This window comes from Pinus tabuliformis, chromosome 9 (genome assembly GCF_031772625.1).
Source record: "Pinus tabuliformis cultivar Carrire ecotype Pingquan chromosome 9, CPIR1, whole genome shotgun sequence".
In the NCBI taxonomy this organism is placed as follows: domain Eukaryota; kingdom Viridiplantae; phylum Streptophyta; class Pinopsida; order Pinales; family Pinaceae; genus Pinus; species Pinus tabuliformis.
The window spans coordinates 322,981,183-322,991,375 of record NC_142307.1 but is presented as its reverse complement, the minus strand read 5'-3'; the positions used below and the strand labels follow the sequence as shown (position 1 = coordinate 322,991,375).

The following is a 10,193-nucleotide window of genomic DNA, read 5'->3' as shown; positions in this document are numbered from 1 at the left end:
CTCCCACAGGGTGATGAGCTTGGCCTGATGTGCCCTTTCTGCAGTAGTTCCTAAATCTGCCTCTTCATCTCATCGTGCTCCAGAATAGAGCGTCGATATTTCAGTCCATTGGGGAACGACACACCTAGGGTTAGATAGATGGAGTGCTTGACTTGAGAGTGTAGAGGTACCCCTGTGGGTGAGGCGAAAATGTCCCTATACTCCTCCACAACCTTCTCCATATGTTGCTTTTGTGCAGAGGAGCCCTTCCTGGAAGCCATGGCCACAACCTTCTTCTTTCCTTGGGGACGAATCATAAGGAAAACAAATTTCCTGGTCTGGGAAATGATCTTACTACATTGCTTTGCAGTTATCAAAGAGATGGAGGTAGGTGGGGCTACCTCCGGTATCCTGTAGAACTTATTAGCCAAAGCTATAATCACAGAGCGAGGTATAGACTCATATACAACATGTCACTTCCATAAGTATGGTTATCCTAACAATACATCAAAAACTTCAAGAGGAACAGTGTCACACAATACCTCATCCATGAAGGGCTTGATGCTATAGGGAAGGTGACACTTCTCGTTGACGCAAAGATCTCGTCCTTGGTGAAGCCACCCAACGGTGTATGGCTATGGATGTGTTGTAGTCCTTAGGCCCAACAACTTCATCACTTCTAATTAAATGAGGTTCTTTTGGCTCTCGCTATTGACAATGAACTACAACAGAGAACCCTTCACCCACATCGATGAGTGGAAGAGGCATTCCCCCTCCTCTGGATCTTGAGGCTCAATTTTATGGATCTTTGTGGTGGCCACGGTGGCACTGGGCTCCATGTCAATGATATTCTTCCCTTTTTCAGTCCCCTTATCGGGTTCTAATTCAGAGTAGGAACCTATGTCTGATTCGGAAGCCTTCAGCTCGACCACTAGTGATTGCTTCGCCAGACACTTACTTGTATTGTGAGTGGAGCTCTTATGGAACTCACACCATTTTCCCATGTCCTTCTTCATCTTTGTGGTGTTTATCTTTCCTTGTGGCTTCAGTGGGTTGTCTTGGGTAGCCCCACCTTAGCTTGGTCCCTTGTTATGTGGTTTCGGGGCACCTTTTCTTTCTTTGATTCGCAGCTCCAAAGTCCTGCTTATTCTGTTTAAACTTCTAATCAATATTTACAACGTATTGATGTTGAAAATAATACTGAGAGGGGGGGTGAATCAGTATTATCAAGCAATTTGAATAAATCTTCCTTATTTGATCTTTGAATTATTTTTGCATATCAGTACCATAAAATAATGAGCATGAAAAACAAATAGTCACACCAAAGAACACAAGATGTAAGGTGGAAACCCAATGTGGGTGAAAACCACCTGCTGCAATATGTCTCTATCTTCTTTCAATTTAGAAACTTCTTTTACAATGATTTTGTACTGGTGCAGTCCTTTACCAGTACGCAGGCTGCAACCTGCGGAGAGCTACAACTCTCTCTCTTTCTCGTTTTCCAGTCTACTGCTGGAAGGGAGCTACAACCCCCTACTTCTTTTCATAAAGCATCAGATGATCAACAAATACATAAAAGATATAGACCATTACAGATATCAGATCAGCAATAACAGAACTAACCCAGAACACCTTATCAACAGAGAAATTCAATCAACAGAACATCTTAAAACAGAGACGCAGTTTTTCTTTCAATGGCCTGCGACCAGACGCCGTTAACCTTCTGCTACTCTGCGTCCACATGCAGATATCCTTCTGCTCCGCTGCGTGCCCACGCACTGTTCCTGTGACTGCTCTGTGTTCTGTTGCTTCAGGGACGCACCCAAAGATACTATCGCGCCGCGTCTTTCGCTACAGAGACGCACCTGAAAACATTATCGCGCCGCGTCCTTCTGCTTCAGAGACGCACCTGAAACTTGATCTCCCTGCGTCCCCACGCAGGTCTCTCTCTACTGTACTGCGTCTCGGCGCACTTGCCCTTTACAGTATCTGCGTCCCGGCGCACTTTCCCTTCACTGAACCTGCGACCCTTCAGATGTAAATGATATGAAGACTTCAGAACAGACCCAAACAGTCATATCTACAAATCTGATCATGCGCCATAGAGATCACAGTCCATTAGAAGATTCGCCCTCTTAGATCTGGACTAGATCTCACCAAATAAGATATTCAACCCAAGACAATTCACCAATCCAAATGAACACCTTTGCTTTATATAGGCAAGCTCCTCCCCAAAACATGGAACAATACCACGAGCCGACACCATAGAAACACAAAACCGTCGGCTAGATACCACACAAGAAACCCCCACGTGCCTTGAAATGTGTGCACTGGGTAGACGCACCCCCTGAACGGCTGGTCGGCGTCCCTGGACGCGGGTTCTGCATGGTATACCTGCGGGGACGCACTTTCTGAACCGATTGTCTGCGTCCTTCTTAATTTTCAACAAACTGAGAGCCTTACCACTGGAGTTGCCATCAAGTACAACATCTGTAACATACAGTCATACCAGAAAACATAATGCCAACAATCTCCCCCTTTGGACTTGATGGCAACCTCACAAACTTCAGCTTCATTCTCCCCCTTTGACATCAAGGGCAAAGGGTATGCTCCCCCTAAGCTCATGCTCCCCCTAAATATGAACCAGATCTGCAGCAACACACCACCATGAAAGAGATAGAGACATATTGCAGCTATTTCCAAGATCTCCTTCTCCATAATGCCAACAATGCATTATGTGCTCCCCCTGAGCCTGTACCACCAATAAGAAGAGGTTCAACAAGATGATGCATCAACAACCCCCAGCTTTTGCCTGAGGTATTCAAACGTGTCCCTGGGCAATGGTTTGGTAAGAATATCAGCAACTTGTTCCTTGGAAGGAACATACTCCAACTTGACTTTTTGTTCAAGCACTTGTTCCCGGAGAAAATGGTACTTGATTGGTATGTGCTTGGTTTTTGAATGCATAACCGGATTCTTTGAGATGCTGATTGCACTTGTGTTATCACATAAGATGGGGATAGGTGGTGTACAAGTGATTTGAAAATCCTGCAAAGTCTGCATCATCCAAAGAAGTTGAGTGCAACAAGATGCAGCAGCAACATATTCCGCTTCAGCTGTAGACAAGGCAATCGAACTCTGTTTCTTGCTGAACCAAGATACCAGTCTCGAACCCATAAAGAACACACCACCACTTGTGCTTTTCCTGTCATCCACGCTTCCGGCCCAATCTGCATCTGTATAAGCATGAAGAGTAAGATCTGTATCTCTAGGATACCATAAGCCATAATTTTGAGTCCCTTGAAGATATTTGAAAATTCTCTTTACTGCCTGAAGATGAGTCTCCTTCGGATTTGCCTGAAATCTTCCAACTATTCCAACTGCATGCATGATGTCTGGTCGGGTACCTGTCAAATATAGTAAACTTCCAATCATAGATCTGTAGGTTGGTTGATGTACTGCTGCAGATTCATCATTTGCATTGAGACTACATCCTGTGACCATGGGTGTACATACTGGTTTTGCATCTTCCATGCCATATTTCTTCAAAAACCGCTTGAGATACTTGGTTTGAGATAAAAAGATTCCTCCTTCCTTTTGTTGGATTTGCAGACCAAGGAAATATGTCAGTTCTCCTAGCAAGGACATTTCAAATTCTTTCTGCATGACCGAGGCAAAGCTTTGACTCATAGCTTCTTCATTGCTGCCAAAAATAATGTCATCTACATACACAACAAGTATTAGTAATTTTTCATTTTCAATTTTTATATACAGATTGCTATCTGCTGAACCTTTTGAGAAGCCTTGTTGATGAAGATATTTGTCCAACCGGTAGTACCAAGCCCTTGGAGCTTGTTTGAGACCATAGAGAGCCTTTTTCAATCGGCATACAAGATTTGGATCATTTCCAAGAATGAACCCATCTGGATGTTCAATGTACACTTCTTCTTCCAAGTCTCCATTCAGAAAGGTTGATCTCATGTCCATTTGAAATACTTTGAAGTTTTGAAAACTTGAGAGAGCAAGGAACATTCGGATGGCCTCAAGTCTTGCAACAGGAGCAAAAGTTTCTTCAAAGTCTATTCCTTCTTGCTGCGCATACCCTTTACAAACAAGTCTGGCTTTGTTTCTAATTACTTCTCCATTTTCATTCAATTTATTTTTGAAGACCCATTTTGTTCCGATAACATTCTTATCCTTTGGTCTAGGAACCAGCTCCCAAGTGTTGTTCTTTTCGATTTGCTCAAGTTCTTCATCCATTGCTTTCACCCAACATTCATCTTTGCATGCTTCTTTCACATTTTGTGGTTCAGTAGAGGAGATTAATGCCAAATAGCTTGAGGCTTCTACAACTATTCTTCTTGTTTGTACACCTGCTTCTTTCTGCCCCACAATCTGAGATTCTGGATGATTCTTCTGAACATATCTGGATGGAATTTTCTCTTCTATTCTTGTTTGCTCTTCTGGTTCTTCTTGAGGTTCTCCTTGGGGTTCTTCTTCTTCATTATTCTGTCTTTGAGGGTAGCCTTCATCTTCTTCTATATCTTCATGATGTACTTGCCTAGGAATATATCCCTTCTCATCAACCACTACATCAATGCTGTCAACAATTCTGCCAAGTCTTTTATTGTAGCATTTGTATGCTTTGCTATGTGGAGAATAGCCAAGAAGAATGCCTTCATCTGCTCTAGGTTCAAGTTTGCCAAGCTGCTCATCAGTATTCTTGATATAGCATTTGCTCCCAAAGATTTTGAAGTGCTTTACCGAAGGAGTTTTACCACTCCAGAGCTCATGAGGAGTTTGAGTGCTGTTCACCCGGACATTTGTCTTGTTGAGAATAATAACTGCAGCATGTGCAGCTTCACCCCAGAAAGTTGCGGGAGTTCCTGATTCATCAAGCATAGCACGAGCCATTTGTTGGATTGTTCTGTTCATTCTTTCAACAATTGATACGCTGTGCCAAGCGAGGAAATGTCAAGAACTCCATCTCATCCTGGATGTATTTATGTAGATAGCCATGATACTTAAGCACCAAATTCCACTCAGTATCCTTGATACCTAGCTTTGTGCGAAGGGTATGGAAAGTATTTGTGAACTTCGGCACATCCTGGTTCACAAATATTTATTCGTGCGAAGGGTATGGAAAGTATTTATCTTCATAGCTCTCGACAGGGTAATATTGTTCCTTGATGGCATCTCGGAAAGAATTCCAAGTGGGTGCAGCTGAAAATAGTGAGGGGTCACTCTCGTCCTTTTATTCCTAGTAGGTTTCGCACTAGTCCTTGACGTGTGGGGCGACTTTGACAAGTGAAAACGTAATATTTTCCCAATTGGAAAAGTCATGAACTAAAGAATATCCTTCCAATAGATTTAACCATTTATCTATGATGTCTACATTTGTCAGGCCTTTGAATATGGGAATATCGAAGTTAACTTGTACCTTAAAAGGAGTGGGGCCTCTGTTACACTAAAATTTGTCACCATGACTATTTGCAGTTAGTATGGCTCCATCAACAGTCATACTATCCTCCTTGGCAAGTCTTATATACCTCTGCTCCTCATGTCAAACACCAAGAAAGAGAGAAAGTCCTTAAAAAGTCAAATAACTCTGGTTACGCAGTTTCTCTTAACCTTACCTGCGTGTACGCACCCCAAGTTCATAATACCTGCGTACTTGTACGCTCTGTCTGTAAAGGGGTGGGTGCGTACTCCTGTAAAGGTCAAAAGGCGCGAGTTTTACTTCAAAAAAGTTACTTGTGGTCGAATCTAGAGCATTCTAGAAGATGGTTTGACGTGTATTGAGCGCCTCCAGATGGTTCATGTATCCCTATGAAAGAGGAACTTATCCCATCAAGAGGGGAGCTATCCCATTCAAAGAGGGGCTTATCCCATTGATGGTGGACCTGATTAACTTCCTCCAAAGCATTATAAATACAGGCATTGGGCCAGAGGGAGGAGAGGTTGAAAGCTGAACATTCCTAAGGGTAGATGCTGTTGAAATTAGGACTCCCTTATAGAGCTTGAGAGGAGAGATTCCCATCCTTTCTTAGATTCATTTGGAAGTGGGTGAGCTGATAAAAGTAAAGGAGAACTCTTGCTGGACCCTGGGAGGGACCTGCACAACACCAAGGCACTGGTTGTAATGGTTTCTTTTGTTTCCCATTAATACAATTAAGTTCATTTTTCTCAACAAGTTGTTATATATAATTTGTTTCATATACTCCTTGGTCTTTATGATGAATATGTTTTATTTTATGAGTTATTCAGGTGCTATGTAATCGTTTGCTTGTTAGTGAATGCAGGTTTCAAAGAGAAGGAGGAGCTCATCTGGATCGGAGAGGCTGGACTGCTACAAACAGCGTTGGACTAAAGGTATGCTTTAAACACCTGGTTTCTTGTATTTTAAATGCATATTTAGGGAAAGATAGTGCTTGATTGTCTTGTTTGTCACTAGAAAGCCTTAGCTTCTAGGGAGGTCGGTTTTGTCTCCAAAATTGACTCTTTCCGCATGACAAAATGGCAAATCCACTGGGGAATCCATGGATTTGATTGATTTCTCTTTTGATTGATACTTTGATTTGAGAAACGTTGATTTCGTTTCTGTTTTTGACTTGATGATTGTGGGATTGGGTAGCTTTACTTGATTTTGAATTAGTTTTTATTTTTCATAGTTTTGAGAGAGGTACGCACCCTCTGAGTTAAGCACAGTGCGTACTTGTACGCACTTTTGCTTTGTGCACAGAGCGTGGACGCACCTGTGTAAACAGGCTGCCTGCGTACCCTGTCAAAAGTTTGAGAAATTTTAAATTTTTCTCTTTTTTATCAGTTTAGGATTTGTTTATAAGTTTTAGCCACTGCCCAGCCCTGCTTGTTCCCTGTCAAAAAACTTTCCTTGGTTAATTTCATTGGCATTCCTACTTTAAGCTTTCATCAATTGGGTGTTTTGAGTCTCTTTTTTGAGAAATTCTTAATTTGATTTCCTTTGGTCATTACTTGGAGGTTTGTCTCAGTCTTTTCACAATTTTGCATCTTTTTGCTTTTGTTTTTGCAAAAACATTTCCCCCTCATTCGTCGGGGGGGGCTAAATTGTGTATGAGTGTTCTTTTTTTGTAAGTCAGATATGTATATTATAGAACAAAATATGTTACAAAAAAGTCTGCCAAATCAGAACGAAACCTTAGAAAGACTATTTTACCAGAGCTGACAGCAAGCCCTGAACTTTCAAAACCAAGATGCTCACCTCGCAGGGCGGCCTACTCTTAAAGCTATTACTTATTGCCACGACACTATCAAAACTTGGACAGAAACAGAGTAACATAACGATCTTGCATAAGGCCGAAGCCTTGACAGAAGACAGAAGAAAAACAGAAAGAAAATACTAAGGAAACCCGCCAGTTCGAGGAAAACCGCCAATTCGACTGACTGTGTCTAAGCCCACGTCCAGAACATGCTTGTCAACTCTAGCCTACATATCTTGCATGGATTGGAATTCCTGTGCTTCCTTCATCTTGTTTTGCTGCACTAGGGGATCCGGGCTCAGAGTTTGCCGAAGAAGCCTGATGAGCAAAGTCAATTTCTTGTTGACAGTTTCCACTGCATCATGCACTGTGGAAATTCTTCGATCCAACGATTCATGGATTTCATGAATTTTTGCTAACTGATCCTCCGATGGGGAGTTCCCCTTCCCAGAATGCTGCTTCCCTTCGTCCTTTGAGTCCAGGGCTTTCGCAAGGAGGGTTTTGATTCTCCAGCTCTCCGCTTTAGTCCGAACATATTGAGTGGCTCTTTTGGAGGGAGTGCCCGGGTCATGTAACCAGTCAACCTCCTCCGCAATGATCCCCTCGGTTCGCTGCGTTTCTTCCTCTTTCACAGAAGCTTCCAGTTCCGTGATCTTGCGTTTGCTCCTGGCTGTTGCTCTGGTCTCGTACATGTTCTGCGCTGTTCGTAGCTCTTGGTTAGCCGCCGAACACCTGCAGCTCCCCGCCTCCATACTATACCCTCTAATCTTATCGCGGTGATCACGTCTACAGACAGAGAAGTGGCGGTCTCTCGCAATACCTTGAACTGAGGTGAAAGAACTAGAGCCTCGACTCTCCGTTAAATAGCTATTTTCCACAAAGTTTCCCATAATGCGCTCTCCCCTCCGATGCAGAGTGGAGGTACTTTCATTATTAATTCGGAAGATATCCGCACAAATCAAGCAGCTCTTCCCAGACCTGACATAAATGTTGTTGAATTCCTTCCCATCAAGGTTGTGCCAAGTGTCCCTTCCTCTAAAGCAGACTCTACGGTGTCCCTTGTGGCATGAGCTATAATGATAGTCCCCAAATTTGGCCTTCTCTTGCCATAAAGACAACCGCCGCTTCTGTCTAGTCGTTCAGCTCCTGTGATGAAAACCCATGTTGTTACCGGTATTTCCAGATATATGGTGCCGGAAACATAAACCGTTGTCGGTCAAGCCCGGTCGGTTTCGTTTAAATCTTGTTGTGCCAGCTGTAAACATCTTGCCTTCAGGTTCGGGCAGGCCACTTCCTGCCAACAACTGTCCCAACCCCTGTCCTGATTGTCCACGCCACAATTCGCGAGGTAGTCCGCCAGCTCGTTTGCCTTACGCCTTACCGTATGAAAGACTAAACCTTTCATTCCAGCCATAAGTTCTGCAATATTCTCCGTCACCTTACCGAGCCGCCAATGTTTCGTGGCTTTGTTCGCCTTAGTGCCTCCTTGAATTCTCTTAGCTGTTGATATAACCAGTGACGAATCCCCTTCCACAATTACATTGCATTTTCATAGGGATTTTAAAATTCTCAGACCATGCTCAAGCGCTGCAAATTCCATCTCATTATTCGTGCTTTCCCCAAGCGCTCTATAATATATATGCAGAATTTCTCCATGCTGGTTTCGTATTGCACCTCCAATTCCTGCCTTGCCGGGATTACCTCTCGAGGCCCCATCAAAATTCAGCTTCAAGCCCCCTTCCGGCGGACACTGCCATTTGTCGATCTGTGAGGATGGTTGCGTTCTGTGTCTCGAAGCTGTGATGCTGCTGGTGGCTTCCAGTCGAAAGCATTTCAGGATGCGTAAGTCCTGAGCTGAAGGTTTCTCGTTACATTCCTCTCTGCATTTTGTCTGAATTAACTGTTGAATGTTAGTTAATATATTATCTTTAGAGAACTCTATGTTCCTGTGTTCATCTTGAAATATTCTACGGTTACGTTCCTTCCAAATTGACCACAGTAAGAAGCCTGGAACAGACTTCCATATGCTGTTGACTCTTAGTATGTTGGAGAAGTCTTTTTTCCAATTTAGAATGGTTCTGTGAATGGATTCTCTATCTCGGTCAGAACTGCTGAGAATTCCTTCCATCCAGCTCCATAACTGATTTGCCCATTCACATGCATTAAACAGGTGGTTTATAGTTTCCTCTTCGACGAGGCACATAGGGCATCTTGAGGGTCCCCTGAATCCTTTCTTGCATAAGTTGTCCCAGGTTAGAGTTTTGTTTCTCATTAGAAGCCAGAGGAAGGTCCTGATTTTCGGCTAGAATAGGCTGTCCCAAACTTTGTTGCACCAGGGCACGACTTCTACCTGTTCTTCCTTTTCTATTATATCCCTAGCTTCTTTTAATGAGAAGTTTCCATTGCATTTTAAACCCCATTGGTTGAAGGGAAAGTACCCCTAGAGTCCTTTGGGCTGAGACTCTACCAGACTGAAAATTGCTTATACAAAGAAACACACACACACAGCCATCTTTTTTACTTTTAAGCAAATTCTAATGTTTAGGGTACATACCTAAGGTCCTACGTCCGAGAAGACCGTTAAGGTGCAAACCCTTCTTGGAGTTCCCTTCTTCTTTCTCTGACCTGCAAGACAAACAAATCAAAGAACACGACAGTACATGTATAGAAGTTTATGTATAAATCATCTTTATGCTATAAAGTTAGTTATAAATAATCTTTAAGTAACTACTTTCATAAGAATTCAACACAAGAATCTCATAAGCATAAAGAAAGATTATTCGGGAACAAAGACGTGTTTCTTTATATATAAAGGCAAATAAAGTACATATATCGGAAAGATATCACCTGAACACCTTCAGCAGGCTCCAAGCAAGCTTCCTCCCGGATTCGTTCCAGCCTCCAGCCTTCAACAAGAGCTCCTTCCAAGTCTTACTCAATGATGATGTCAAGGATGAATGATCACCAATACACATG

General features: G+C 42.8%; 1 protein-coding gene across 1 annotated transcript; it reads right to left on the bottom strand.

The window, feature by feature from the left end:
• Nucleotides 1-8,766: 8,766 nt before the first annotated feature.
• LOC149148532 (uncharacterized) lies at nt 8,767-9,420 on the bottom strand. Its single transcript, XM_089442204.1, has one exon. The coding sequence runs from the start codon at nt 9,418-9,420 to the stop codon at nt 8,767-8,769; it is 654 nt and encodes a 217-aa protein (XP_089298330.1).
• Nucleotides 9,421-10,193: the final 773 nt, after the last annotated feature.